Here is a 19,711-nt window from a genome sequence, read left to right on the forward strand (position 1 = left end):
GGACGAGCTGGAATTGCAGCCGTGGAATATTATTGCCGGTTCCAATTCGAATTGAGGAAATGGTCACCCGCGCGCTGCTCACTCACATTCCTCTTCGACTCGGCGTTTCCTTCTCTGCAATTCTGCTCTGCAGCTTGCCACCCAGGTACTCTTCGGTGAACCTGTTAGCATCCTCTCAGTCAAGTATCCCTTGGCTTGCAAGGTTTTTCCAGGGTTTAATTTCCATCGTTGCATGAAATTTTCACGCCAAGCTATGAAAGGGGAGCGACGGGATCTTTGCATATACATAATGAATCTTTTCACCCGGAAATGAAATGAATAATGAACGAACTGTGGTGACTTTGTTGGGTTGGCGTATGCCTAGATCATAGGCATGGTGGTCGTTGTTTTGGTTTCTTTGTTTGAACTTATATTGTACTTCATATGGCTCTTAACCAGTTGGCCTACAACCAAAGTAGACACGAGAGACAACTCTCCAGCCAAAACTGCTCCTCCCACAATTCTCGCCAACCTCTAAGCATTCGCCCCAGGAGATTCCACGTTAGCTCCTTTCACTCCAAGCATATTGAGGCAAGCAACGTGTGAAGCCAACTGTGTTCCACCTCCTACTGTTCCCACCTGCAACAAAACCAAGCAAAGCAATTGCCAATTCACCTCACATTCTGCTTTATAACTACTCAAATCAAAACCCGAATGGAAATAGACCTCCGTTGATGCTTTTCTTCACTTACATTTCCTGACCCAAAGAATGTATTAAAAACACATTAATGCAAATCCTTGCCATTCGTTAGATGCCTCCATCATTGCAATGAGAGCTCTCAATGTTCTGGGCAGGATCTTGGCCTGTTGCAAGAAACACAACAGAGACGATATTAGATGCATGGGCATTGAAGCCGCCCATGGCACCAACCAGTGCAGATCCAGTTAAGTTCTTGAGAATGTTCAATTCTAACAAAGCTGGAACAATGGTTTTCAAGACCTTGCTAACAACTGCCTCAGTGATGACAGCCTCACACACCACTGATTTCCCATGCCCTTCAATCCAGTTTACAACTGTGGGCTTTTTGTCCGCACAAAAATTACCCGATGATGGGCCAAAAACATTATATTAAACAAAACTTTCAACGACACAATGAAAAAAAAGGCGACCAAAGAATACACAATGATGCAAGATTCCACAGAACTAGTGAAATTAGGATGATCCAAAACCCAAATTCAAATCAGAATTGTTAAGATTTACATGGCCTAGAGAGACTCACTAGAAACATTGATAACATCCATATAAGGAAACTCTTTTCGAAGGAAATCTAAAACATTCTGCACACCCTTGGACACCATATTCATCCCCATGGCATCTCTAGTGGAATAACAAAACCTCATGTACAGATTCCTTCCTGCAATTGCGCACTTGATTCCTTGCAGCCTGGCAAATCTGCTGGTGTTGTTATTACATACACAAGAACATCACATCACTACTCACAAGATTGGTATACAACAATCTGATTCTCTTAAATGATTGATAGATTGATAATAGCATATCACAACATAGCATTAAGGGATTTTGGAGCGATAAAATTATTAGAGTGTGTACGCATGTGATCTCTTTGAGCGCCGATTTTTGAAGGGAAACCTTAAGATTAAGCTGTGAACCCAAAGCCCGATCGCACTGATTATTTGACACCTCAGTTAACCTATGGTGATGATAGGCCGTGCCTAAAATCTCTCGATCCGGATTTCCTCTTATCCTTTGACGTGGGCACCCGTCTTAATCAAATAGTGGATACAACGATCCACAATTCTATGTATTGGGACACTTCTATCACTAGTTATTGTCACTTAGCGAGCTTGATTTACAAGGATATCATGAGAGCTCACTGCAAGTGTGGAATTATGAACATATATTTATATATTGGAGTGGAAAGATCAAGTAGCCGATAAACCTATAGTGATTACAATGCCATCTGCTTACATCGTGCCCTGCCCTCCCCTCGGGCCTAACTTCACCATTCATCTGATACATCTTATCATTCTTACTCATTTACTAAGTCTGTAACCTTGACGGTTCAAGGAGCAGGTTTCATTTGTCATTACACACACCTTTATATACCATACGAGGAATATACATGTTTTGGTCCTTGAGGGGTTCTCAAACAAAAAGGCTTGAAGTCATTACAAAGATATACTCATTATGATCTCAAACATGTCACAAGCTGGAATTGAACCTAGGTGGGGAGGATAACAACATTTCTGCCAACCACCCGAGCTACATCCAATTGACACACACAGTCTCCTTTTTATAAAGAGTAAGGAATGCATCTAAGCTCATGTCATTGCTTTTACATCAATACCTATAGCAGTCATGAAAACAAATTGAAGAGATATAATTCCATTCTCCATTATACTTGGTAGACTTCCCTGGTCAGTCAAGCTGTCCAGAATGGCTACAGTCCAAAATGAAGCCTAAGGTTTCAACTTATTGAACTGATAGCCCATAGCTATCATTCCAGTGCAAATACTCAGAGTGGATTTGTATTTCATAAGTGGCTTAATATGAATTCTGTTTCAGGTGCTCTGTGCAGACTAAAATGCATTAGTCGTATTTACAAACCAGGGGATCTTTCTTCAGTTCTCTTGCTTTTCCAAAAGGAAAGATGGAACTCCATTGGCCTGTATGCAGTCCTACGAATGGCTTCATTATTCACCATGGAACACATCCAACATCTCATGAGTTTGTCCCATAGAATTGGGGACATCAATTCTAATAAGTCCATTAGCCACTAAAGTTGTTCCCATGGACTTCAGTTGATTCAAATGGTAAATAAACCAGGCTTGTTGGCCACTGAAACTGAGATCGTTGTTCCTAATTAAGCCCCTCAGCACAAACAATACAATGAACTAATCATTGAGTCATACACATATAGCTCTTCAAGCCGTCACAACTCAACCTACAGATGGAAGATTACATTTGCCAAGCCAAATGACCAAGGCAAGGCATACAACTCTACAGAAGTGCATTCCTCAAGGCCCCTTGTAACCATCTCCATGCTCGGAGTTCCGCTCCCTCTAGGAGCCATTAAAGCTAGCTAGTTATTCTCATAGAACACAAACAATACTCACTCTATTTTACCATATATCTCAACATGCCATTACTTATACTTGCATATAAAGACACATTACTTGATGTGATTGCTAATCTGGATATTGATGTTGGGCTAATAAAGGAAGAAGTAAAATTGCTCTAAAGCATAGAACATACCATTGTTGCCTAAAATTAACAATAAAGAACTAAGAGACTAGTTTAAATCTAAGTGTCTAGCTAATAGAAGATATAAAATGAGGTGCAAGTACAACTGTGAGAGGAGTAGTAGTCTTCATTCGCATGCCAATCAAAACGCATAGAAGTGGTGACGTGAAGGGGTTTGATTTGTGTCTTGTTTGCTTCATGTTTGTAGAGTTGTGATGTAAACGTACATTGTAGAAAACCCTTTCATTCAAGTCTAGTCTTGCTTAGCGAATGGTGACCCTAAAAAAACATGGGCAACATTCATTGGATTGCATCTGTTCATGTTGTCAAAGGAATCTTTCCTTTAAGGAATGCCTTGTTGAAAGTGAATGAGGCAAGAAGCAACATCTTAAAGAAAATGCTTGCATCCCAAATTTTTTGCATCCTTTTGTGCTATTTATTTTTGTCATTATTGAGTGATTGATATTTTATACCTCAAAAAAAGCATAAAAGAGGTTTTATATTTATATATATGTTGAATAACTTGCTAAGATTGAAATTTTGGTTTTGATGTCCTTGCATATCGTTTGACCAGATTAGTTCAAAATGGGCAAGCGAAAGAAATGGCAATATATCATGGATCTTGAGGTGCAAGACCTCAAAGGCAAAATGACTTTCTCTAGTAAAGACTTGGTTTGGACATAAATAAATACAAAAAACAATGGTATTGATCGTGTTGTTGTAATCCCGTTACAACGAGTTGCTGACTTTATCAAAGGAGAGGAAGAAAATCCTATTGCTCCATGTATATTCGTACGAAAAAAAAAGGGTAAACCAAGAGAAAGATCTACTGCTGCATTGCAATATGATATGTGAGTATTTAAAATATATATTGTTTAGATCTTTTGAAACCACGGTTATCTTTCTTTGCATGTACTAACAATTTAAATTTTTGGTTTAGTTATCATTGTTCATTTGGCCCAGAGGACAAAAGAGGAAATCTTTCAGCTAAACGAAGGACCTCATTTGTGCAGAAGAGGGGTTGCCAATGCCACTTTATTGTGAAAGTTATGCATGAAATTCCTAATACAACAATATTAACTTTCAATATGTATGAACATGAAGATGGGGAAGGTTGGGCTTGTCATGGTCAATGTGACACTTCAGGTGAGACCAGGGCCTTGCTTAGGCCAAAGCTTTCGAGGGACATTGTTGCATATGTAGAGAGTTGTTTCTTTTTGGGAGTGCCTATTGATGTAGTGTATAGAACCCACATTAAGAGACATGTTGACATCGATGTGGCAGCTCGAGATAGAGATTTCTTCTTATGCAGGAAAGATATTGTAAACATTTATAATAGGTTGGTGAAGGGAAATTATCAACTTCACAAAAAGGATGAAATGAGTGTAAACCTTTGGTATCAAAAGCATCGGGAAGATTTTTTCTTTTACCAAAAGCCTAATGATGTGGAGGTCCCTTTTATAATAGGGATTCAAACAAAGTGGATGTTGGAGACAATTGTCAAGCTATCGTACAATAGCTTAACAACCATGGATTCAATATTTAACACAAACAAATATGGGGTAAGTAAGATGCCAATGATTTATTGAATATATTTATTTAAGTTGTATCCATTCAAAATGATTAATAACTTGTATTTGAATTTATGTAATGTTGAAAATGACAGTATCAGTTGTATACACTCATGGCATTTGATGAACAACAAAGCGGGGTGCCTATTGCATGGGTCGTGGCATCACGAAACACATCAGATGATATTGCAATATGGCTGGAGCAGCTCATGCGCAAGTGTTTCCAAACCCGTCCTGATTGGAAAGTCAATGCTTTCATGGTTGATGATGCATTGGCTGAAATTAGTGCCTTGAGGTAACTTTAACATTGTCATGATATAACCAAACTTGCATTTTTTCTAAAAATACCACACTAAAATGCATTGAATATGGTAGGAGGATCACAGGTTGTGATGTGATCTTATGCATTTGGCATGTACGGAGGGCTTGGTTGAAAAATGTCAATCGGTTGGCCACTAGTTCCATAAAAGCCAAAGAGATGTTCAGTGAGTTAGGTTTCATCATGAAACACACTCTCAATTATGAAGTGGAAGATGCAATCAATCAATTTTTTATCAAGTTTGCAGATGAAGAGAAGTTCTTAGACTATTTCAACAAGAATTGGGTCATTGGAGATAAGGTTCGTAAGTAAACATTTTTTTTCATATTATATGCATTTTTTTCTTTTATAAAGGTGATATAGTGAGACTGACATCGTTCTATTTGCAATTAGGTATGTGGGTGAAAGGTTGTCGGGAGTTTCCTCATGCAAATCAGGAGACCAATAATGCTGTTGAGTCATACCATTGTTACCTAAAAACAACATTTCTATCTGATAGAAGGAAAAAATGTGCCCAAAGGATGGATTGGTTATTGCATATGCTACTAACAATAGTTGAACCTTGTTATCGGTTCAAGGAAATCTTAAAAGAAGAAGGATTCCTAAACAACTACAAGAGAGAAAAGTAGCTAGAATCATCAGTGGAACGAACAAGAAAAATTATGGATACTGATTGTTGTCCTCATGAGAACATAACCCGTGCTTATTGGGTGAGAAGTCAGACAGATCGAGGTAAAAAATACCTTGTCACCTGGTATCGTAAGGATTTTATAACATGTGAATGTCCACGGTCTATCCGTGGAAACATTTGAAAGCATGCCATAAAGGTTAATTGGTTGTATTTCCAATCGGATAATTCAAATCCATTGCTTCATCAGCATGCAGAGGATAACATATGCAATGACCCACCTAAGATCAATATAGAGACTCAAAACCATGATGAAGATGTCGATGCTACTCTTATGGCCACAAATGTTGTTGATGTAGATGCCGAGGCACTTCATTTGGCAAGGGAGGAGTTGTTTAGCTATACACATCTCATTTTAGATAACCCTCCTACTACTTTGGCGAAGACAATCTAGTTGACTGATATGCTTAAAAAAATGTTGGATGAAGCCAATAATTTGCACGTTACTGATTTTGACTTCGCACCTGGATTGGAATCTCTTGATCCATCTTTGAAGAGGAAGAAGAGTTTCCTTAGCCCCACAAAGAAAAGAAGAAGCAGCAGAAAAAACAATGGTTTGGAAATTGATTTAAATGTTGATCCATCAGAATATGAACCATTTGAGTTTCGATACCTCAATAAGCGAGGACGTCATCGATCAAATAATGCCGTCTCTATGGTTCCAGGTTAGTTTCATGTGTTGAATAGAGTCATGATTTTAGATTTAAGTATTTAACCATCACTATTCTTTAACATGTGGTATGTTTATTTTTACAGCAATGCAACAATCCCCAACCATGGCGATAACCCAAGACCAAAGGGAGATGCAAGACCATCCAACCTTACTTGCCATGCCAGGTACATTTGACACTATTTCATTGTGTGTGCACAGATACCTTGATGCTCTAGAAAATTTCTTTGTGATAACGTTTGACATTTTTCTAGGTAACTATAGAATAAGTGGAGAAGCATCATCTTCTACCATGACTGATCATCTATAGAAGGACTTCAACTCTAGTGGGAATCAATGAGGTATGCACAAAGACTAGATAAGCTAGGTTATTATGGCGTCGTCAGGTGGCCCTTTATCATATGATAAGTATATTTATGTTTTCCCATTGTTATGTTGTTATAAAAATACCTTTTTCATAATCTGTTCATGGAAATAATCTGTTCTCTTAAAGTTCATGAAACTTTGTGTTTTGACATGGAATGTTGGGTTGTTTTAGAAGGCTCTAGGTACATTGAGAACATGGGTGCCTACAAAATTTGAGGAAAGTTTGAGGCTTCATCAATGCAATATTAAAAATATGGGTGCCTAATGAGCACCGAGGAATGTTTGAGCCCTCATCAATGCAAAAGTAAAAGTTCAATTATATGCCACTACTCTCCTGAAATTTCATGAAATTTTGAACTTTGACATGGAATGTCGAGTTAATTCACATGGCTCTGTAATTGTTCAACAAATTGAATTGTTGGTTCTTTTTATTGCATTGTTTCTGTATTTTCTCACGTAATTGGTCTAATACTGCAGACTAAGCTATAACAATGCTGTATACACACCACAATTTGGGAATGAATTAGTGTTTTTGACATCAATCTAAATTGTTCTTCAAATATATTCTCAAATGTTAGATCTGTTATATGATCAAAACAAATCTAATTTTATTTACAGTGTTCATATTTAAGAAAGAAGCTCTTGGGTTCATAGCATCTTGACGTGCAGTTTTCTGAACCTGTTGCTTTTGAACCAAGTCAACCTGAAACGTGCATTCTTAGTTATTCTAATGCTTCAATTATGAACTCTGTTACCAACTGCACAACCAACTTTTCCATGAGTTCTAAAAACATGAATCAAACAAGACACAAATCAAACCCCTTATTTGGAATTTTGAAGCCTGATTTCGTATTTTTGAAGAAGATTACAAACTTGCCCATGCCCAGGTCTGATACCACTTGAAAGCTTGGTATTGAATATTCAAGTGTCAATGTTTGATACATTGGATGCTTGTGTGAATTTATTATCTTACCATCATGGATCTGCTTATCATATCTTTGTTTAGATGGACATAATGAATCACTTCTAGAGGCTATAGTTTCTTTTTTCTCCTTGTAAACAAATAAACCCTTACATCCATACCAACCAATACATTATGCATCCTGTCCATACTCTATAACCTTCAATGCTTACATAAATACAAGTTTGTAGTTTTATAAAGTACACAAATAAAAAATATGTCCATACCAACCAACACATTTGTCTCCTTTACATAAGAAATCATGGTGCTGTCCATGCTTTTGATGCCTTCCTCCTGTCATTTGTGCTGTAAATGATGCATCCTCTTGTCAATTAATGACTTGAACCACTAACTTGACACTGCTTCATTGTGCACTATGACATTTTTATCTAACTTCTTCGGAAAATGAGGAACTGGTGTGATTCATCTTAATGCAAAAATTTATAAGATTCGACAAACACCTGTTCAGCATTGAAATTGATGATAGCATTCCATGTTATTAATTATCAATGTGTCTAATATTTTGACCCACATCTATGTAAATTTATATAAAAAAAACTTTATAATCATGATTATTTAGGGATTGCATTAAGACCAGACCTTAAATGGAAGATAACACTCATCTTTTGCATGAATGTTGAACATTCTAAAGTGCTACTCATGGGAAATTTTCTTTCCATAAGTAGGCATTTGATGTGAAAAAAACATTCCCTTAGTGAGCAATGAATTGACATTGATTAAATTGACTTGCTAGTTTACTTTCTTGTAGAGATATCACAAAATTGGTAATATTGTAAGACATGAATTAACCAAGTTAAACAACAAGGAACACAAATGTTGGCCAATTTATTGGTTTAAATCCTACACACTTAATTACCAATTTCAGGGTGTAGACTTGCAGGATACAAGCACTGTATATGCAGAGTTTAGGGCATTAGTGGCTTTATAACTTATGCTACAAACAAATGACAAAAAACAATTTTAGGGAAGAAAAATTTGGCTGTAAGTTCTAATAATCAAAAGCAAATAGTTTCTATTCTATTTTCTCAATCATGTCTGCAATGCAAGGCAATGCCAAGTTGCCAACTCTAAGCAATCAACTAGATACTCATTCAAGCAAATTGGAAGTAAATCCCTTTTATGCAATTGGCTTAGGAACAAAACCATATAAATTTTTGATGATCTATTGAAGTGGTAAATCCAAGTTAAGAAAATCCCAATGGAGCGTTTGCCTAACCACAGGCTTTGTCCTGCCAAGCTTCTCTTCTGGACACCGTGATTGGAAAAGGTCTCCTAGAAGAATTGTAATGCTTTCAGGCTATCTACATTACACTTACATACATTTAGTAGTTATCTAACTACTCTATGCATACAAGAAAAGAAATGGTCCTACCTATGTTATGGAAATTCACTTGGCTCATGCTACAACATTGAAGCTATTATGGGTTATAAATAGAAATGATAGAATGAATTTAGGGCAAGCACAACACTAGGCCAGGACGGGCATAAAACTTCATTAATCAAATCAAATGTTAGAATGATGTTTTGTTGTCATTTAAGCTAGCGGGTTGTTGTTGTGCACAGTGCCTACTGTTCAGTCAAGGTGGCAAAGGCTTAGTCTTGTTGGGCTGAGCCAGGTGTAATATTTGTGAGCATGAAGTAGACATCATAGGTGAGGACCTGAATGGGATAAATTCAAAAACTGAGTCCAATGGACAAACAAATAAAAAGACCTCTCCCAATATTGTAGAAACTATGAGGAGCTTGACAGTAGAACTTCAAAGATGCAGAGTAGATAATGAAATGTTGATCAAATCTTAGGAAGAACAGAACCAATTGAAGGCTTCCATACTGCAAAGTTTGATAGACATACAAAGACAAATGCATTATGGACAGAATTCAAAAAATCGTGCTAGTAGGACTAGGGATAGCTCAGGAGTCATACCAGATTACCTTCTACTTCGTAAGGGGTAAAGATATGCAATCTTCAGCTATAAGCAGATGAACTGAATCTAAACTGCGACGATTGAAATTTTGTAAGGAGCAACTGTGGACCTTCTAAGGTATAGTGAGAATGGGTTGCCTAAAAAGCATGGAGCTATGGTTGAACATAATACACTCAGATAATCGAATTGTTGTATATTTCAGTGATAACAATCCACAATTGGAGCATCCATAACAAAATAAGATATATACCTCTATGTATATATCAGATTTCAATGATCTAAAATCTGGTGACAACTTAACAAAATTCGATTTGTAAGTAGAAGTACTTTGCAGTGAGTATAAATCCTTGAAAGGTTTAGTGATCATTCTTGGTTTCCAGGTTTGACTATAGAAATTTGTATGTTGGAAATGATGAAGGGAGAATGAAACTAGATTCTAGAATTGTAGCAAAGTGTGTTCTCCATCTTAAGATCTTGGTGACAAACTTGCTGCATAGGATCCAAGTCTAAGTTGGTTAGATGCATATTCTATAGCAATTGTATGGTTTGTTTGATTGTAATTCTGGAAATGAAAAACCCTTTTTTCCTGTAAAAAAACTAACTAAAAGTTATGATTTATGTAAGCAATTTTAGCCTTTTGATATCTATGGAAAGAAGCTTCATTACATAAGTGATCAAACTGAAATTAGTCAGTCTTTTTCCTGTGATAAAAAAAAGTAAATAGCGGGATAAAAGCTAGGTTGTATAACCTAAACCTTCGAGTTGTAAAAAATTGCACATATATCGCTTTTAAGCAATTGACTTGAAACAAATGAAGAAAATAATTAAGTTTACATTCTAGAAGGTGGTTGATTTCATATAACATAACAAGACAACTTAGGAATATATCCAATCATAGTCTTGGGGATAAATAAAAGGTATATATGATGCACTATGATCCATGCTTTAATCATAATGTTACACTGATCTAGTAGATGTTTTAAGATGTCTATAAATCTATCTCGAGTTAAAGAAGCTATTCATGTTACTTGATAAGGGGTAAAAAGGATGGAGTTATGGTTGAACATAACTGGGGTTTAATACACTCAGAAAATCGAATTGGAGTATATTTCAGTGATACCATGCGTGGCAATCAACTGATATAGAGTCTGTAGGAAAAATCACAATTCCAGCATGCATAACCAAAACAAAATTCGAAGATACCAAGCTCTATGTATATACGGTTGCAGAAGTATCCTTGTGGGCAATCATTCAATGATCTGAAATCTGGTGACAACTTAACCAAAACCGATTTGTAAATAAAAGTAGTTTGCAGTGAGTATAAATCCTTGAAAGGTTAACGAGACATACCAAGCAACTAAGAAGAGCATTCAAAGCCAGATTAGGTTGTGGGGATGGGTTAAGCAAACAATTGACAGTGTATACAATATGGAAGGGCAGGAATGGAAGTGGAAATAAAATTGAAACAATAAAAAGCACACCGATGGCTAAAAACAATAATTAACAAAGAGAAAGAAGATACAATCCTTTTTTCATTGAACAACAAAACTTTTTTTATATTTACAACTGTTAAGATGCATGTTAGAAAAAGTGAGAGTTAATAGAAATTTTAACACACATATCGAAAACTTAAGCTTTACAAAGTGATTGAAGGTATTAGATCTTCTTGATACCGAGAAAGATATTGTCCATCGAAATTGTGAAGGTTCCCTTTAGTGAAAATGCACGTAACATGAAAATAGTTGCAGAGATGTTTTGTTTATATTCTGCAAAGGATATTTGCAGAAGACTTGGAAAGAAGATTTGAAGGTGGTCTTTTGGAAGGATGCAATCTAGCTTGCCATCTGCATCTTTTATTGTACATTGCAGACTGTGTTTATAAGAAAATAGCTTTTTGTCACCGCAATTTGTACAATAAAGCATGTTATTGACTTGACAATCCGATGTTCTAATCAACTGTTTACACTCACTGCAGAATGGCTTGTATGGCGGGAAAAATAGATCAGCTCATTTGAGAACCCCAATAATCTGCTGCAGTTCAATTGGGAATACACATATTTTTGTTAGGTTTATAGTAGAAGAATAACATAAGGAAAAGAAAAAATAGTAAGAGAAAAAGCAAATAGTTCAAGAAGAAATAGAGAAATGCTTATAAAAAGTTCAAATGCATCTCGAAACTTTGTTGAGCATTTGCTTTTGGTATATTTTATAAATGAGTAGTAGTTGAAAAACAATTGAAAACTTTCCTAGAGCTTTGTTTTGGCAAGAGTGTGTAGATAATATTTTGTTAATTCATCATTAAGTGGCTCAAAGAAGCTTGATAAACATGTATGTATGGTATGGAAATTTCCCGTGACTCCTTTCATCACTGATCAACAACCAACGAACAAATCACATAGCATATCAATATCTCTGCCGCTTCAACACTGGCAATGGGCCTCTCACTTCTGGATTAGTGCATGAAAATCTAAGGGGAATGTCCCTAATATATCCTGTTGATCCAAACTTTAGAAATATGCTATTTGAACACTTCAAACCAGCAAGTAAAATACATAGATCTGCAAATAAAACTTGCAGATCAGTGAACAGATTCTTGAAATCTGCAAATGAATCTTTGAAATTAGCAGTCAAGGGTATCTATTTATGTGATTGACTGGGGCCTTGTCCTTGTGAGTGAGAAAAGAGGGTAGGAAAGAAGAAAATCAATAAGGGAGTTGTGAATCAAATCTTGTTGATTTATGAATATTAAATCTGAAAGTTTCAGTTACAGAGAATATCCTACAAGGGAATTTTTAGCAATTAAACCACTTGAATAAACCCAACAACATGTCTTCAATTAATCAGAGCTATTACAAACACGGTCTGAACAAATCTTGGATCTAACTATTGCTCAAAAGAACCTAAGGGGACATGAGATAAATGTCACAAATTAATTCCTTTTAGTGACCTGCAAGAGTAGCTTAACCGTGGCCATTAACTCAGAAATAAGACGAGGAGAAAGTTGTGATTTTTCTGAAGAATAGTGAAGGACATTGGGCATTGATTATTAAACTGCCATTCTTCTTTTTCTCTTATAGCTGAAGGTGATACCAAACTGTCCAAGCATAGAAGTTCTAACAATAACACTTATCTTCCAAAACGATCGGTAATAGAGCGGTGCTCAACTGTATAACATTAGCTCTACATCTGCATGATAATTAGGGAATGTATGCTACTCTTCTTCTTTGTAGAACACGCTGAATCTGAATTGAAGAATACAATAGAAATTTCAAGAATAGCATTGGACATTAGGATTGTTCCATTCCTCTTAAGACTGAATCCCATTTTAGGCAGAGTTGATCCTCAAAATATCTATCTGAAAAGAAGCAATGATTTTTAATATGAAATCATGCAATTGTAAGCATCATATCTTATCAGAGTTAGAGGGAGGTTGAGAAGACTTATATTTTTCATGAAATTATGATATTATGCCTTTTATCATGCATGCAAGTACTATTGATAGTGCTTCTATTGATTGAAGATAATTAAATTTCAATACATGGTAAACACTAACCAAACCTGCAACTAAGAACACTTAGAAAACTGAAAAGCTATAAGAAACTTTCAGAACTGCTTCTTTATGCAAGATCTGAAAACATTTAAGCTAACCAAAAAGTTTTGAACAACAAAAGAAAACAACAGAACTTAGAAAAACATCTTTGTTTTCTTTATTAACTCCAGAAAGAAAACCAAACAAAGTGGATCCGCTCTTTCGTAAACTGAATGAATAACAAAAGTAGAGGGACACTACTACTATTGCACCATCCTAATTAACTTAATTCAACCCTAATTCACTTCTAGGAAAGTGCGCCCAAGGTGCTTTTAGAAGTTTCCTAGAATAGAGAGCCTCACTCCTAGACTAATGCACACTAGTCTAAAACTGGAAACCTCATCTACCATGCACTTTTCCTATAAATTGATAACAACAATTAAAGGATAGAAACAATGCCTAAAACAAGGATGTCTATATTTTCACTATAAGAGATGAGACAAATTGAAGAGGGAGCATGCATAAACCTCATTGACATACCATTCTAGATTTCCCACCCCAAGTAGACAATTATCTATTATCTATTGGATGAGGAGGACACATAGGTAAAGAAACCTTTCATCACTGATCAACAACCAACGAACAAATCACATAGCATATCAATATCTCTCCAGAAACAAAGATCTAAGAAGGTGTTTGGAAGGATCAGACAACATCATAATGTATTGATGATAATCACAAAATCATGAACCAGTTACTTTTCTCAAAATACATTTTTCCATGTACATGGAATATATTACATTTGTCCATAAATTTGTCTCCCATACAAAAAACCGTAATCATTGCATGTTGGGGAAAAATAAAACATTAATAGGTTCTTCTTTAGTGAAAGAACCATGCTATGATAGACCCCAGAAAAATGATAACAACAACCCATTCACACAATGGGGATTTATATTGATGGTGATCAATGATTTCTGTTCCAGTGGATGGTGATCCTATGTCATATTTGTCATCTACATATGTGCTTAAAAATGCTCTAGACATTATATCAGTGGACATATTTTCAATATCTGTAGAGTGATTGATGGTAAAATGTTGAAATTGACAACTCCAATTTATTGCTTCCTTATGAAGAGGTTTTGAATTGTCCTTCCGAACCCGATAGATGCCTTTCATCTGATTACATATCAACTCCGAGTTGGTGAAGACTTCAATATCATTGACATCATGTTGTTTTGCCTCTTTTAACCCTTCAACAAGGGCAATGTAATATGCCTCATTGTTTGTCGTCATTCCAGGCACTTCTCTCTTTCCATGAAATAAATGATTTTTTGCCATATTGTAAAGGACGATTTTGATAACTACTCGACCTGGATTTGGAAAGCAAGACACTTCAATGCACAAACGCCACTTTTGCACCATTTTTTACACTTCAAAAACCTGAAAAATAAATAACAATAAATTCATGTTAAACAAGTAGACAATTATCTATTTCCTAATACTCAACATGTTTTTCAATCATATATAATTAAAAAAAGCAGATAATTTGTGTTCATTTACACTGCAACACTTTTAATACTGGCAACTATTCTGTAAAAAACACATTTAGCAATCACCACTTTATATAGATGAAATGCTCATTATAGGACCCAAATACATCTGTGAGTTTTAAAATAAATGATACTCAAGGAAGTGAATATTGTATGCAGTTCCCTTATTTTTGGATGTGTGAATAGGAATAATTCTGATCATAGACTAATTCACATCATTCTTTGGTGTGTCTGTTGATAGTAAGTACAAATTCCCTTATTTTGGGATGTGTGAATAGATTAATTCAGATCACAGTGAACATATTGCTTCATTATTCTCAAACATTTCTGTATATTAGTCCCCTCACAAAGGTACCATTACACTAAAGGGGGGAGTATTATATTGTATTATGGTGTGTCATAAATACCATCCTGTACAACATTATCATTTCCCAACATTCTTATTTTTGAACCCTTGAGGCTTCTTATAAAATTGTTTTGCCCATTACCCTGTTTCAATGGTTGGAAGCTTTACTCATTCAGTTTCTTTGTTCCCAGTATTTGATGGCAGAGAGTTTCAATTTCTGTGTGTTTCTATGAATTTCATGGAGAAGGATTGTTAGACTAGATTAGTTAGGTTGAGTGGTCTGTACATTGGTGTATGAAGAGCGAAGAAAAGATAAGTGGTGCATCAACTTGAAGTGTCAGTGCTTCAAGGAGTTAGTTTATCTTGGTTTCATGGTGCCCAAGGATCGATTGTGCATGGATCCAAAGAAAGTGAAGGCAATATCAGAATGACCTACACCTGCAGCATTATAGAGGCTAAGAGTTTACATTATAGCAAATGTTTATAGGAAGTTCAATGACAATGACAAAATGTATGAAGGCTCAAGGATTCCAATCGAGCTCATAGGCACAACAAAGCTTTGATATGTTAAGCAAAATATTACAAGGAATTTGTGTAAGCATTACCCCATTTCAGCAAGATTTTGTAGGAGGATTATGATGCAAGCATGATAGTTGTTGGCACGGTATTAAGGCAGAAGGGCAACCAATAGCATTTTTGAATGAACCTGAATGAAGTGCAACACTACTATTCAACTTATGATATTGAATTTTACCCTAATTTGTAAGCACTAAAGAATTATAGGCAATATTTATTGCTGTGAGATTTCGTACTATACATAGACCATTAGGGATTGATGCTTATCAAACAACATGTGTTGTAAAGATATCGGAAATAGATCAAATTTTTGAAATTACATATTTGTGATGAAGCACAAGTCCGAGAAGAAGAACAAAGCCATAGATGTGTTTCGTAAGACAGTGTTGATGTTGGCAACAATGAAGAATGAGACAATTGGATTCAAGAAAATAAGGACTTATTCAAGTGTGACAAAGACTTTGGAGAGGTTGCAAACATGTGCAATTGGATTGGCTCATCCAAGGGAGGTGTTTGCTTAGGAAGAAGCAATTATGCATACCAAAAAGTTTTATATGTGAAAATCTGATGAGAGAGTTGCACAATGATAGATAATAAACTAGAACACCTTGAGCACGATAAAACACAAATTTGACTAGAATAAATATATTATTGATGTAATATGAAGGCGGTTGGAAAATTAGTGGTATGGTGCAAAATCTCTCAAATGGTGAAGGGAGTTAGTCAAAATACAAGATTGTATACACCATTGTCAATTCCAAATGTGTCTTGAGAGGACATATCAATGGAGTTCATTCTTGGAGTATTGAGAGCATAACATAAATTTGATGCAATATTTGTTATGGCTGATAGGTTCTCTAGGATAGCACATTTCTTACCATACAAGAAGATCAATGATGCAATATATCGAGTGAAGATATTGTTCAAGGAGGTGGTGTAATTGCATGGATTGTCAAAGATGACCACATCCAAAGATGCAAGGTTTCTTAGTCACTTTTGGAAGATGTTGTGAAAGAATATAGTAATAAAACTACAATACAATTCGTCTTGATGCCCTCATATAGATGGACAATCCAAAGTCTTGGAAATATTCTGACACACTTAGCTAGAGACTAGCCAAAATGATGGAATCAAGTTTTGGTGCAAGCTCAATTCACATTTAAAAATTATGTGAATAGGTCGACAATATTTGTACTTTCAATATTGTGTATGGAGTAAGAGAAGATGAAAGAACATATAAGGGAATAGAAGAACACCAAAACAGCTGAAAACATGCGAGAAGGTTGAAGAATGCCCAACCAATAAGTCTCTAAGGCTATAAGCCTATTGATCTCCTGCAAGTGCTAGATCAATAATCTATTATTATCTAACCTGTATTAAAGTTAATTCTAATATGCTCCAACCTACAGGAAATTATCTATGAAAGTTTCCTCTAGGGAGACTGCAGGGGAGCTGCTTTCGTGAGAAGAAGGGCTTTGGAGATGACAACTGGCAGATGTTTGGATGGGTTGCCCTTGGATGGATTTGATTATGGATCCATCCTCGGGCAATGCTGTGAATTGCCTGTTGGATATGTGTAGATTCCTGTGGGTGTTGCAGGGCCTCTTCTGCTCAATGGCTTTGAAATCATGGTTCCCATGGCCACCACCGAGGGCTGCTTGGTGGCCAGCACCAACAGAGGTTGTAAGGCCATTCATATGTCTGGGGGTGCTACAAGCGTTCTTCTTAGAGATGGCATGACCAGGGCTCCTGTTGTTCGATTCCCCACTGCTAGGAGAGCTGCACAACTCAAGTTTTACTTGGAACATCCCAATAACTACAAAAGCTTGTCTCTCATCTTCAACAGGTATGGTGATACAAATTATGTTTTGTTCTTTTCGATCACATGCGTACACACTCTAATAATTTTATCGCTCCAAAATCCATTAGTGCTATGTTGTGATATGCTATTATCAATCTATCAATCATTTAAGAGAATCAGATTGTTGTATACCGATCTTGTGAGTAGTGATGTGATGTTCTTGTGTATGTAATAACAACACCAGCAGATTTTCCAGGCTGCAAGGAATCAAGTGCGCAATTGCAGGAAGGAATCTATACATGAGGTTTTGTTGTTCCACTAGAGATGCCATGGGGATGAATATGGTGTCCAAGGGTGTGCAAAATTTTTTAGATTTCCTTCAGAAAGAGTTTCCTGATATGGATGTTATCAATGTTTCGGTGAGTCTCTCTAGGCCATGCAAATCTTTTGGGTTTTGGATCATCCTAATTTCACTAGTTCCGTGGACTCTTGCATCACTGTGCATTCTTTGGTCGCCTTTTTTTCATTGTGTCGTTGAAAGTTTTGTTTAATATAATGTTTTTGGCCCGTCATTAGGTAATTTCTGTGAGGACAAAAAGCTCACAGCTGTAAACTGGATTGAAAGGCGTGGGAAATCAGTGGTGTGTGAGGTTGTCATCATTGAGGCAGTTGTTAACAAGGTCTTGAAAACCACCGTTCCAGCTTTGTTAGAATTGAACATGCTCAAGAACTTAACTGGATCTGCATTGGCTGGTGCCATGGGCGGCTTCAATGCCCATGCATCCAATATTGTCTCTGCTGTGTTTATTGCAACAGGCCAAGATCCTGCCCATAACATTAAGAGCTCTCATTGCATTACAATGATTAAGGCATCTAACGGATGGCAAGGATCTGCATTAATGTGTTTTTAATACATTCTTTGGGTCAGGAAATGTAAGTGAAGAAAAGCATCAACGGAGGTCTATTTCCATTCGGGTTTTGATTTGAGTAGTTATAAATCAGAATGTGAGGTGAATTGGCAATTGCTTTGCTTGGTTTTGTTGCAGGTGGGAACAATAGGAGGTGGAACACAGTTGGCTTCACAAGCTGCTTGCCTGAATATGCTTGGAGTGAAAGGAGCTAACGTGGAATCTCCTGGGGCGAATGCTCAGAGGTTGGCGAGAATTGTGGGAGGAGCAGTTTTGGCTGGAGAGCTGTCTCTCATGTCTGCTTTGGCTGCAGGTCAGCTGGTGAAGAGCCATATGAAGTACAATAGAAGTTCAAACAAAGAAACCAAAACAACGGCCACCATGCCTATGATCTAGGCATACGCCAACCCAACAAAGTCACCACAGTTCATTCATGATTCATTTCATTTCCGGGTGCAAAGATTCATTATGTATATGCAAAGACTCTGTCGCTCTCCTTTCATAGCGTGGCGTGAAAATTTCATGCAACGATGGAAATTAAACCCTGGAAAAACCCTACAAGCCGAGGGATACTTGACTGAGAGGATGCTAATAGGTTCACTGAAGAGTACCTGGGTGGCGAGCTGCAGAGCGGAATTGCAGAGCGGGAAGCGCCGAGTCGAAGAGGAATGTGAGTGAGCAGCGCGCGGGTGACCATTTCCTCAATTCGAATTGGAACCGGCAATAATACTCCACGGCTGCAATTCCAACTCATCCCAGATCTGCCAGGGGATGTCAGGCCCTCCAGCCAGCTGCGATCGTCAAGACCTCCAGCTGCGATCGTCAAGCCCTCCAGCTGCGATCGTCAGGCCCTCCAGTTGCGATCAGATTTTTTGTCAGGGAATGGTAGGGAATGTCAGGATTTCCAGGGGAGGGTGGCGGAGAAGGAGGGTGGCAGAGCTAGGGGATGGTGGCGGAGGGCGGAGGGGTTGCAGGTGGCTGGAGCCGGACGATTTTCCGGTCGATGACAGAAAATGGGCCATTCTACCGCCTAGGTAGACTACTCCGTTAGAAATAACAACTAGTTTGACTAAAAAATTGAAATAACTAATTAAGCCTTTGACTAAGAATTAAATTTTTTTTAATTTAATAATTAATATTTTTTTGAATTAAGAAATAAATAAGATTAATAAAATAATTTCATTTAATATTAAATAATATTAGTATAATTAAATTATATTACAGATATAATAT

At 36.7% G+C, this 19,711-nt stretch overlaps 1 protein-coding gene and 1 pseudogene across 1 annotated transcript; one reads left to right on the forward strand and one right to left on the reverse strand.

Annotated features, from left to right (window-relative positions):
* Positions 1-360: 360 nt before the first annotated feature.
* Positions 361-3,074, reverse strand: LOC149157568 (3-hydroxy-3-methylglutaryl-coenzyme A reductase 2-like; annotated as a pseudogene).
* Positions 3,075-4,348: 1,274 nt separating this feature from the next.
* On the forward strand, positions 4,349-18,874 carry LOC149157569 (3-hydroxy-3-methylglutaryl coenzyme A reductase 1-like). The gene is made up of 6 exons (XM_089433730.1): positions 4,349-4,390; positions 4,911-5,075; positions 17,350-17,616; positions 17,810-17,993; positions 18,147-18,449; positions 18,567-18,874. Exons 1-6 carry the CDS (start codon positions 4,349-4,351, stop codon positions 18,872-18,874), a joined length of 1,269 nt encoding a protein of 422 aa, XP_089289856.1.
* The last annotated feature ends 837 nt before the right edge of the window (positions 18,875-19,711 follow it).

Source organism: Pinus tabuliformis, chromosome 5_2, assembly GCF_031772625.1.
Source record: "Pinus tabuliformis cultivar Carrire ecotype Pingquan chromosome 5_2, CPIR1, whole genome shotgun sequence".
Classification (NCBI taxonomy): domain Eukaryota; kingdom Viridiplantae; phylum Streptophyta; class Pinopsida; order Pinales; family Pinaceae; genus Pinus; species Pinus tabuliformis.